This window comes from Hyla sarda, chromosome 3, assembly GCF_029499605.1.
Source record: "Hyla sarda isolate aHylSar1 chromosome 3, aHylSar1.hap1, whole genome shotgun sequence".
NCBI classification, from domain to species: domain Eukaryota; kingdom Metazoa; phylum Chordata; class Amphibia; order Anura; family Hylidae; genus Hyla; species Hyla sarda.
In genome coordinates, this window is record NC_079191.1 from 400,340,315 (window position 1) to 400,352,774 (window position 12,460).

The 12,460-nt window shown below is 43.7% G+C and overlaps 1 protein-coding gene across 1 annotated transcript in view; it reads left to right on the forward strand.

Moving 5' to 3' along the window:
• Nucleotides 1-12,460, forward strand: part of LOC130362923 (fibrillin-3-like) — a 103,915-nt gene that overhangs the window by 27,198 nt on the left and 64,257 nt on the right. The window contains exons 6-7 of the mRNA XM_056568082.1: nt 269-1,978; nt 7,300-7,433. Of these exons, the coding sequence (XP_056424057.1) occupies nt 269-1,978; nt 7,300-7,433 (1,844 nt within the window). The remainder of the gene's footprint in view (nt 1-268; nt 1,979-7,299; nt 7,434-12,460) is intronic.

The following is a 12,460-nucleotide window of genomic DNA, read 5'->3' on the forward strand; positions in this document are numbered from 1 at the left end:
GAACAGAACCTGTTCTCTACAATTATGTATAGACCATTTTCTAGTGACCAAGGTATGTGATAGTGCCCACTACAGTCCCTAATGGTTAGTGTAAATCATACCCTGAAATCAACATAATACATTATAGCCTAAATGAATCTTTTATATATTTAGTAAATTCTAATTTTCTGCTCATTGAAATCTGTGACTCTTTGTTGTTCATGAACAGTTTGTATTTATACGGAGCATGTCACCATGTGCTGACACTTATTTTGGTAACAAATTATAGACATTGATGAATGCCAGACACTTAATGGAGGATGTCACCTGAAAGCTACCTGCACAAACAGGCCTGGAGGCTACAACTGCTCATGTCTGGAAGGTTTCATGGGAGATGGCAAGGAATGCTGGGACATTGACGAATGCCAGGACTATATGAGCTTCTGCAGTAATTTTTCGCAATGTACCAACACTGCAGGTTCCTACCATTGCGCCTGTATGGATGGATATGAAGGGGACGGTTTCACCTGCTTTGATATAAATGAATGTTTGGAAGAACATGTTTGTGGTAACAACTCCTACTGCGGGAACACTTTCGGCTCTTATATCTGTAGTTGCCAAGAAGGATTTGTATATGCACATGGCATCTGTACAGATCAGGATGAATGCCTCAACCAGACCCTTTGCCATGCAAATGCCAGGTGCATTAATACACATGGTTCATTTCAATGCCGTTGTCAAACTGGTTTTATTGGAAATGGTACAGAATGTGTAGATATCAATGAGTGCGACCTAGGGCCCTCTTCCTGTCCTGAGAATTCGACTTGCTTTAACAGTGCTGGCTCATACCATTGCTCATGCTGGGAAGGTTACGAGTCCAATGGAACAACCTGTAATGACATAGATGAATGCCTAAATCCTACTACCTGCCCTCTTTATAGCTTGTGCACTAACAACCTTGGCTCGTATTCTTGTAACTGTTCTGAGGGCTATACTGGAAACGGCTCATATTGTGAAGATGTAGATGAATGCATGCAGGAGAATGTAACAGGCATTTGTCACAATAGTTCTCAGTGCGTCAACACAATAGGATCCTACGTATGTCAATGCGATGTAGGCTTTTACTATAGCGAAGATACCTGCAGAGACCTTGATGAATGTGCACTGGGTATATCAAATTGCAGCCTAAATTACATATGCATTAATACTGTTGGGAACTACACCTGCCAGTGCAAGAAAGGTTTTCTCAGCAATGGTACTAGTTGTATAGACATTGATGAATGTCTGTCCAACCAAACGGTATGTGGTAAAGAGGCCTCCTGTACTAACACACCAGGATTATATAATTGTACGTGTCATCCTGGATTCACCGGGAATGGGGAGACGTGTGAGGACGTCGATGAGTGTCTCAATAGCTCAGCTTGTCCTGCCCACATGGTATGTAGCAACACACCGGGTTCTTTCCATTGTGTATGTGACAAAGGATACACATCCCAAGGCGATTCCTGTGTAGATATCAATGAATGCCTAAACAAAACACTCCATTGTGACTCCTCCGCCATTTGTGTAAATGTTCCAGGTTCATATCATTGCACCTGTCCCCCGGGGTACGCTCAAAAAGCCAACGCATGTGTTGACCTAGATGAATGTACTATGGCTGCAAACATTTGTCCCAGACAAGCTGTATGTGTGAACACCCCGGGATCCTACTTCTGTAGGTGCGCTGAAGGCTTTGTGTCCAGTGGAGGAATCTGCACAGATATTAATGAATGCATGGTGGGAAACAGTGTTTGTCATCCACAAGCCCTCTGCAAAAACACAATAGGAAGTTTCAGCTGCAAATGCAAACCTGGATTTCGAGGCGATGGACAGATCTGTGAAGATATTGATGAATGTGGCTTATCTGATGTTTGCGGGAAAAATTCCTCTTGCATCAACCTCCCAGGATCATATGAGTGCAGTTGTCAAAATGGCAGCTGTCGGGACAGTATAGACAATGGTGTGTGCTTCTAATTTTACTCATTTCAAAGTGCATGGATATGTCTGGAAAAAAAAAATAATTCTCATGGAACAGTATTTCAAAGCAATTTTTGCAGCTTTTAGAGGGTAAATTCAGAACTGCTCACCTTTTTGGGTTGCGTACCAGACACAACCACCAGAAGTAGTATGTAGTTACGGTGCAGCCGCCCGGATTTTCGGCAGTCGAATTCCTCCTGCCGAACTGAGATGCATCACAGGGGGGGGGGGTTCAATTGGAAAAAGGACCAGGGTTCTTCGGCACAATCCGTAGAAGAATGTTCACATACAGCAGTATGTTTAAAACATTTGATCCATTTATTTATATAGCCGGTAAAACTGACGCGTTTCGGGACTAGAACGGTCTCTTTCTCAATGTTAAAAATGCCATTTTTTAACATTGAGAAAGAGACCGTTCTAGTCTCGAAACGCGTCTGTTTTATTGGCTATATAAATAAATGGATCAACTGTTTTAAACATACTGCTGTATGTGAACATTCTTCTACGGATTGCGCCGAAGAACCCCGGTCCTTTTTCCAATTGGAAACAGTGACACTTTGAAATAAGTCACAGCCCCCCCCCTGTGACTTATTTCAAAGTGTCACTGTTACTTTTGACATGTCAATTGTTTTCATCCGTTGGGGTCTGGGTGCTCAGACCTCCACCGATCGTTAGGACAAGGCAGAAGAAGCGCTCAGGTAGGAGCTTCTCTCCCCATCTCGGTGCAGGAGGCAGACTCTATAGCCGCGGTCTCCAACCTGCAGACCTCCAGATGTTGCAAAACTACAACTCCCAGCATGCCCGGACAGCCAACGGCTGTCCGGGCATGCTGGGAGTTGTAGTTTGCAACATCTGGAGGTCTGCAGGTTGGAGACTACTGCTCTATAGTAATTCTAGGAAGCCTGTCTTATGGGGCGAGCAGCGAAAGAGCGGAGATAAGCACTTAACTGATCACTTCTCCCAGCCTGTTGTAGCAGTTGGTGGTGATCTGCATATTTTGACAAACTTTTGACATTTAGTGACATTTAGTGACACTTTAAAGGGAACCTCTGATGAGGAACATGCTATCTGAGGGCAGCATGTTATAGCACAGGAGGAACTGATCTGATTGATATAGTAATGGGGGAAAAGATTCAGAATAACAGCTTAGTCTGGTCTTAGGAGTCCGGTGGGCAGTCCTCATCAGCTTTTGACAGTTAGTTCTGGGAGAGACACCTGCTGGACACATAAGCATAGAATGAAGAGGGATTAAAGGGGTACTCCCGTGGAAAACTTTTAAATCAACTGGTGCCAGAAAGTTAAACAGATTTGTAAATGACTTCTATTAAAAAATCTTAATCCTTCCGGTACTTATTAGCAGCTGTATACTACAGAGGAAATGCTTTTCTTTTTGGATTTCTCTTCTGTCACGACCACAGTGCTCTCTGCTGACTTCCGCTGTCCATTTTAGGAACTGTTCAGAGCATCATATGTATGCTATGGGGATTTTCTCCTGCTCTGGACAGTTCCTAAAATGGACAGCAAAGGTCAGTAGAGAGCACTGTGGTCATGACAGAAGAGAAATCCAAAAAGAAAAGCATTTCCTCTGTAGTATACAGCTGCTAATAAGTACTGGAAGGATTAAGATTTTTTTAATAGAGGTAATTTACAAATCTGTTTAACTTTCTGGCACCAGTTCATAAAAAAAAAAAAAAAAAAAAAAAATTTCCACCGGAGTACCCCTTTAAAATTAATAAAAATGTAAGTTAAACTGAATCTTTCCCCACAGAACTATATAGCAAACTGCTCAGTTTATCCTGCTCTGTAACTCACTGCTGGCAGATCGCATAGGATTGTCAATGTGAAAGTCCACTCAAACATTCCCATATTGTTATCTGGCTTAAAGGGGTACTCCGGTGCTTAGACATCTTATCCCCTATCCAAAGGATAGGGGATAAGATGCCTGATCGCGGGAGTCCCGCCGCTGGGGACCCCCGGGATCTTGCACGTGGCACCCCGTTTGTAATCAGTCCCCGGAGCGTGTTCGCTCCGGGTCTGATTACCGGCGACCACACGGCCGGCGGCGTGTGACGTCACGCCTCCGCCCCTGTGTGACGTCACGCTCCGCCCCTCAATGCAAGCCTACGGGAGGGGGTGTGATAGCTGTGGATAGCTTTGGATAGGGGGATAAGATGTCTAAGCACCGGAGTACCCCTTTAATATTCTGTACTGGAACAAGCATTTTTTTTTCCATTCAATAAAAAAAATAAAAAAATTCTAAATCATTGACCCTGTTATAGAAATCTGTGTTCAGTGGGGGAGTCCTTTGTTCATTACTCCCATATGTTAGCAATAGTGGAGAATGCAGGTACAAAGAGGGCCCAAAAGTTTTTAGTATTAACAGTCGTCACTGTCATGCTGTTTGATTCATGAGTCTTCAAAGTGGTCCCTAGCAGCCTCTGTCTACCTCGATGGATTTCTTTTTAAATTAACTGGTGCCAGAAAGTTAAACAGATTTGTAAATGACATCTATTAAAAAATCTTAATCCTTCCTGTACTTATTAGCTGCTGAATACTACAGAGGAAATTATTTTCTTTTTGGACCACAGTGCTCTCTGTTGACATCTCTGTCCATTTTAGGAACTGTCCAGAGCAGCATATGTTTGCTATGGGGATTTTCTCCTACTCTGGACAGTTCCTAAAATGGACAGAGATGTCAGCAGAGAGCACTGTGGTCATGATGTCAGCAGAGAGCTCTGTGTTCCAAAAAGAAAGGAATTTTCTCTGTAGTATTCAGCAGCTAATAAGTACTGGAAGGATTAAGATTTTTTTAATAAAAGTAATTTACATATCTGTTTAACTTTCTGGCACCAGTTGATTTTTTGAAAAAAAAAAAAAGAAGTTTTCTACTGGAGTACCCCTTTAATGCCATAGAAACTATGTGAGATTAGTTTGAACAGCAATCCATTGACTACATGTTGTTGTACAGCCAGTTAGCATAAAAATGAGGTAACATATTCTTGAAGCACTTGTAGAATACTTACCTGATAAAACTATAGGGAGGAGAAAGTGTAACCAAGACACATATTTGATGTCATTGTTCAGGCAACTTAATGAACTTAAAGGGGTAGTCCGCTGCTCTGCGTTTGGAACAAACTGTTCCGAATGCTGGAGCCGGCGCCGGGAGCTTGTGACATCATAGCACCGCCCCCTCATGACATCACACCCCGCCCCCTCAATGCAAGTCTATGGGAGGGGCGGGGCGTGACGTCATGAGCTCATTACGTGATAGCCCCACACCTCATTACTTCACACCCCGCCCCCTCAATGCAAGTATATGGGAGGGGGCGTGACAGCCATCACGCCTCCTCCCATAGACTTGCATTGAGGGGGCGGGGTGTGACACCATGAGGGGGGCAGAGCCACGACGTCACAAGCTCCCGGCGCCGGCTCCAGCGTTCGGAACAGTTTGTTCCAAACGCTGAGCAGCGGAGTACCCCTTTAAAGAGCATCTGTCACTTATTCTATTCTAGCTGTACCTGTGCTGATAATATAGGCTACTTTATATCCTTTCAAAAAATGATTTTGTAACCCGTTTGCAAGTTGACCTGACTTACCCGACTGTAAGTCGGGGGTTGCTATGCTCTAGGGCCACACTGTCTCTTTGCCCCTACATCACACTTGTTTTTTAAAGGGGTACTCCGGTGAAAAACTTTTTTTTTTTTTAAATCAACTGGTGCCAGAAAGTTAAACAGATTTGTAAATTATTTCTATTAAAAAATCTTAATCCTTCCTGTACTTATTAGCTGCTGAATACTACAGTGGAAATCCTTTTCCGTTTGAAACACAGAGCTGTCTGCTGACATCATGAGCACAGTGCTCTCTGCTGACATCTCTGTCCATTTTTAGAACTGTCCAGGGTAAAAGGAAATCCCCATAGCAAACATATGCTGTTCTGGACAGTTCCTAAAATGGACAGAGATGTCAGCAGAGAGCACTGTTCTCGTGATGTCAGCAGACAGTTCTGTGTTTCAAAAATAAATGAATTTCCGCTGTAGTATTCAGCAGCTAATAAGTACAGGAAGGATTAAGATTTTTTAATAGAAGTCATTTACAAATCTGTTTAACTTTCTGGCACCAGTTGATTTAAAAAAAAAAAAAAAAGTTTTTCACTGGAGTACCCCTTTAATGGTGCATTCTTGGTGTCAAGCATGTAGCCGAAGAGAGGTGTTGCAGGCCCGAAGCATAGTGGACCCTGGCGCCAACTGTTCGGGCTAATTTGGGGACAGGTTACAAAATCGTTTTTTTTTATAAAGGAGCCTCAAATATAAGCACAGGTATGGCTCGAGCAGGTTTGTGAATCCCTACTGCACTATGGGGGGAGATTTATCAAAACCTGGCCAGAGGAAAAGTTGCTGAGTTGCCCATAGCAACCAATCAGATCGCTTCTTTCATTTTTGAAAAGGCCTCTGCAAAATGAAAGAAGCAATCTGATTGGTTGCTATGGGCAACTCAGCAACTTTTGCTCTGGACAAGTTTTGATAAATCTCTCCCTGTGTATGCAGCTTCACAAGCCTATTCTAGGTGACAGATGCTCTTTAACGGGGTACTCCCGTCGAAAACTTTTCTTTTTAAACCAACTGGTGCCAGAAAGTTAAACAGATTTGTAAATGACTTCTATTAAAAAATCTTAATCCTTCCAATACATTTTATGGGCAGTATAGTATATAGGAAATGCTTTTCTTTTTGGATTTCTCTGATGTCCTGACCACAGTGCTCTCTGCTGACCTCTGCTGTCCATTTTTGGAACTGTCCAGAGCAGAAGAAAATCCCCATAGCAAACATATGCTGCTCTGAACAGTTCCTAAAATGGACAGCAGAGGTCAGCAGAGAGCACTGTGGTCGTGACATCAGAGAAATCCATAAAGAAAAGAATTTACTCTGTAGTATACAGCCCATAAAATGTACAGGAAGGATTAAGATTATTTAATAGAAGTAACTTACAAATGTTTAACTGTTTAACTGTTTAACTTTCTGGCACCAGTTGATTTAAAAAAAAAAAAAAGTTTTCCACGGGAGTATAATGAGGTTATTTAAACAAGAAACAGCTGGTACCGCAGCATTGAATTAAATGGGGCTAAGCTGCAATACCAGATGCAGCCTAGAAGCCAGTGTGGCACTGTTTCTGGAAAAGAACAGACCCTTTTTTCCTAACCCTTATAATTACATTTTTTTAGATAACATTATTACTGAGTACTGTATGTGACGGCATGTAACATATATATATATTCATATATATTTCTTTATTTATTTATTTTTTTACAGAAATGTTACTGTATCCATTTGGAAACGATGTGGGTGACAAAAAAGTTGTTGCACTAGGCAAAGATGCAAATTCTCCATACATCATACCATCTATGGGATTCCCTTTTTTTGGGCAGACATATCACAAAATCTATGTAAGTATCATGAACTCGCAACATACTAGTACGGTATACAATCAACGCCATCTTTATATAATAAAGTTGTATCACAGAACACTTCCTAGCACTTTATACCCATAGGGGGGGATTTATCAAAACCTGTGCAGAGGAAGAGTGGTGCAGTTGCCCATAGCAACCAATCAGATTGCTTCTTTCATTTTCCACAGGCCTCTTTAGAGGCCTGTGGAAAATGAAAGAAGCAATCTGATTGGTTGCTATGGGCAACTGCACCACTCTTCCTCTGCACAGGTTTTGATAAATCTCCCCCATAGTCCATATCATTTCCATTTGTTCTTATCTGAGTAGATGTGATTTTAGACATTTATAATCTCTGGCCACTTTATTAGGTACGCCTGTTGAAGCGCTTATTAACACAAATAGATAATCAGCCAGTCACATGGCTAACATAGGTATGTATTCGTGGTCAAGACAACCAGCTGAAGCTCAGACCGAGCATCAGAATAGGGAAGAAAGGGGATTTAAGTGACTTTGAATGTGTTGGGGTTGTTGGTGCCAGACGGGCTGATCTGACTATTTCAGAAAATGCAGATCAACTGGGATTTTCACCCACAAACATCCCCAAGTATTACAGAGAATTGTCTGAAAAAGAGAAAATATCCATCAAGTTGTGCAGACAAAAATGCCTTGTTGATTTCAGAGGTCAGAGGAGAATGGGCAGATTGGTTCAAAGTGACAGAAAGACAACAGGAACTCAAATAACCAATCGTTACAACCAAGGTATGCAGAATACCATCTCTGAACGCTCAACACACAATCTCTTGAAGCAGATGGGCTACAGCAGCATAAATTAGACACATTAGACAATGGAAGACTAGAAGAACGTTGTCTGTTGATTCCAACTGTGTTTAGATAGCAGGAACAGAATTTGGCATAAACATAAAAGTATGCTACCTTGTATTAGCGGTTCAGGCTGGTGGTGGTGGGGACACATTGGGCCCCTTAGTACCAGATGAACATCATTTAAAGTCGACAGCCTGCCTGTGTATTGTTGCTGATCATGCCCATCCCTTTATGACCACAGTGTCCCCTGTATCTTCTGATACTTCTAACAGGATAATGCTCCATGTCACATGACATCATCTCATACAGGACAATGAGGTCACTGGGCTCCAATGGCCTCCACAGGCACCAGATCTCATCCAATAGATCACCGCTGGGATGTGGTGGAACGGGAGATTCTTATCATGTATGTGCAGCCAACAAATCTGCAGCAACTGTCATCATGTCCATATTGGGGAACTGTGTGATGTCATCATGTCCACATGGAGGAACTGTGTGATGTCATCATGTCCGTATGGAGGAACTGTGTGATGTCATCATGTCCACATGGAGGAACTGTGTGATGTCATCATGTCCACATGGAGGAACTGTGTGATGTCACAATGTCCACATGGAGGAACTATGTGATGTCATCATGTCCGTATGGAGGAACTGTGTGATGTCATCATGTCCACATGGAGGAACTGTGATGTCATCATGTCCACATGGAGGAACTGTGTGATGTCATCATGTCCATATGGAGTAACTGTGTGATGTCATCATGTCCACATGAAGGAACTGTGTTATGTCATCATGTCCATATGGAGGAACTGTGTGATGTCATCATGTCCATATGAAGGGACTGTGTGATGTCATCATGTCCATGTGGAGGAACTGTGTGATGTCATCATGTTCACATGGAGGAACTGTGTGATGTCATCATGTTCATATGGAGGAACTGTGTGATGTCATCATGTTCACATGGAGGAACTGTGTGATGTCATCATGTTCATATGGAGGAACTGTGTGATGTCATTATGTCTATATGGAGGAACTGTGTGATGTCATTGTGGTGAGCCATGGGCGTGCGATGTGAGGAGTAGGGGCAGATGGTGTAGCCCAGGGGTAGATGGTGTTAACCCCTTAGTTTCGTGACACCAGGGCATGGTTTACCTATGTAACCACCCGAAGGTAATCCCGTTACTCCTAGGATAGGCAGGGGCACATAATAGTCCAAGGCCAGGTTAAGGTTAACAGTAGCTTTACTGAAGTTGAACAGGTCTAACAGTCTTCACAGGGTAGAAAGGTTCCCAGAGAAGTGACCAGTAACACGAGGGACCTCGCAGCTTGCTGGGACTTGCAGTGACTTGACAGACTCTAGCACAGCCACGCTGACTATAATAGACTTGAGTTGACAGCAGACAGAGATGACTTGACTTACAGCTCTGTGGCTGCAATTTAGGCTTGAGGCCTCCAGATGTGCTGGACACTGGCGCTGAGACGTCTGGACTGGACTTGACCTCAGCAGAAAGTGAAACACAAGAGAGAGATTGTAGTACCTCCCCCTCTTATAAATGGGGGCTGAGCAATAAGCCCATAGGCTAGCTGTGGGTCATCTGGTCACCTGGTGCTTTCTGGGTAACAAAACATGTTACTTATCATATGACAACCATTATCATGTGACTAATAACCATGTAACCATATCAAAGGTCCTTTACACTTTATGTACAACCTATACACTTTATGGGGGAACACTGCAGGTGAGCCTTGAAGACGTACAGAGCCTCAAGCTGATAGGACTAATAACCAGTTCCGTACTGGGACATCACATTTTCATGTCCATATGGAGTGAAATATCTGAGGATTGTTTCCAGCATCTTGTAGAAAGTATGCCACGAAGAATAAAGGCAAAAGGGGGTCCGACCCGGTACTAGCAAGGTGTAACTTATAAAGTGGCCAGTGAGTGTATATTATGCTGATATTGCTTACAATACAACCGTAAATGTTCCTTACAGTTGTCTCAATATGGAAATACACTTACACATTTCATAAGTCTCTATCAGTGGCTCAGAACACATGGTAATGGCTTTATTCTCAGCACCTTTCTTTCCCTCCCTAAACTACTAACACAATTGGTAACATATGCCAGGAACTTACCTGTGCTGCGTCCAGTCCTAGCTTCTGTTGACCCTGCAATAAGCAGGGGATACTGGCCAATCAGGAGGCTGAGCAGCCAGGTATATAAGAGCCAGCACTCATGTCCAATGCTTCCTAAATGTGAGTGTATGTAAATGAGTATCTGCCGGCCATAAATGCCCATGATTGATCTTTTATAGCCTTCACTTGCCTTTCCCAATATTTAGCCTTCCCTGGATCCTGACTGTTTACCTTGTTTCCTGACTCTGACTGTTGTTTGGACCTGACATAGCCTCTGCCTATGTGCGTGTTTTGCCTCTGGTTCTGATTCTGTACTGTGTTGCTATCCTGCTTCTAACCCTTTGGCCTGCTTCCTGCTTTACCCTCTTGGGTTCTCACTGCCTTACTGTGCACTTACTGTAGCCAAATGTGGGGACTGTTGTCCAATTAGGGGCTATCATTTAAGAAAGATAGTCCAAGTAGTAACCATCATGTAAGTACTCAAAGGGTTAACCCTACCTGAGGTTTGGCTTGGCTTGCTTGGCTACACCCTAGCCCAGGGGTCGGCAACCCCTGGTACGAGTGCCACTCATGGCACGCAGGGTGCATTTGAGTGGCACGCGAGCGAGTGCCGACCTGCAGGTAGTCCCGGGACACTGTCACTTTAAGCGGCTGCTGAAAGATCCGGCCGGGATGAAAGATGTATACCTCCCCCTCCCTCTCCCTGTCCGGTTATTGCTGTGCTGCGCTGGGAACAACTTAAGAGAGAGAGTTTTCTCTCTTTTCCTCCCCTGTCACCTTTCAGCTGCCGTGCTACGCTGTCTGTCGGCAGCATGGAGGGTGATCGCTCTGAGCTCTGTACTGGCCGCAGTGAGATATCTGAAGGAGATCAGGGGTCACTGCTACAGACCAGTAAGTCGTCTGTATGTTTCTGTGGAATACACTTAGCTCAGCTCCTGGCTCTTCACAGCTCCCCCATAAGTGTGTCATCATTCACAGCTCCCCCATAAGTGTGTCATTCACAGCTCCCCCATGAGTGTGTCATTCACAGCTCCCCCATGAGTGTGTCATTCACAGATCCACCATAAGTGTGTCATTCACAGCTCCACCATAAGTGTGAAATTCACAGCTCCCCCATAAGTGTCATTCACAGCTCTCCATAACAGTGTTCATTCACAGCTCCCCCATAAGTGTGTCATTCACAGCTCCCCCATAAATGTGAAATTCACAGCTCCCATATAAGTGTGTCATTCACAGCTCCCCCATAACAGTGTTCATTCACAGCTCCCTCATAAGTGTGTCATTCACAGATCCCCCATAAATGTTTCATTCACAGATCCCCCTATAGGTGTGTTATCTAAGGAACCCCCATAACAGTGTGTGATTTGTATATCCCACAAAGGTGTATTATCTTAGGATCCCCATAAATGCGTCATCCAGAGATCCCTCCATAAGTGTGTCATTCACAGCTCCCCCATAACAGTGTTCATTCACAGCTCCCCATAAGTGTGTCATTCACAGCTCCCGCATAAGTGTGAAATTCACAGCTCCCCCATATGTGTGAAATTCACAGCTCCCCCATACGTGTGTCATTCACAACTCCCCTATAAGTGTGAAATTCACAGCTCCCCCATAAGTGTGTCATTCACAGCTCCCCTATAAGTGTGAAATTCACAGCTCCCGCATAAGTGTGAAATTCACAGCTCCCCCATAAGGGTGAAATTCACAGCTCCCCCATAAGTGTGTCATTCACAACTCCCCTATAAGTGTGAAATTCACAGCTCCCCCATAAGTGTGTCATCCACAGCTCCCCCATAAGGGTCATTCACAGCTCCCCCATGAGTGTGTCATTCACAGATCCCCCATAAGTGTGAAATTCACAGCTCCCCCATAAGTGTGTCATTCACAGCTCCCCATAACAGTGTTCATTCACAGCTCCCCCATAAGTGTGTCAGTAACAGATCCCCCATAAGTGTGTCATTCACAGCTCCCCCATAAGTGTGAAATTCACAGCTCCCCCATAAGTGTGTTATTCACAGCTCCCCATAACAGTGTTCATTCACAGCTCCCCCATAAGTGTGTCATTC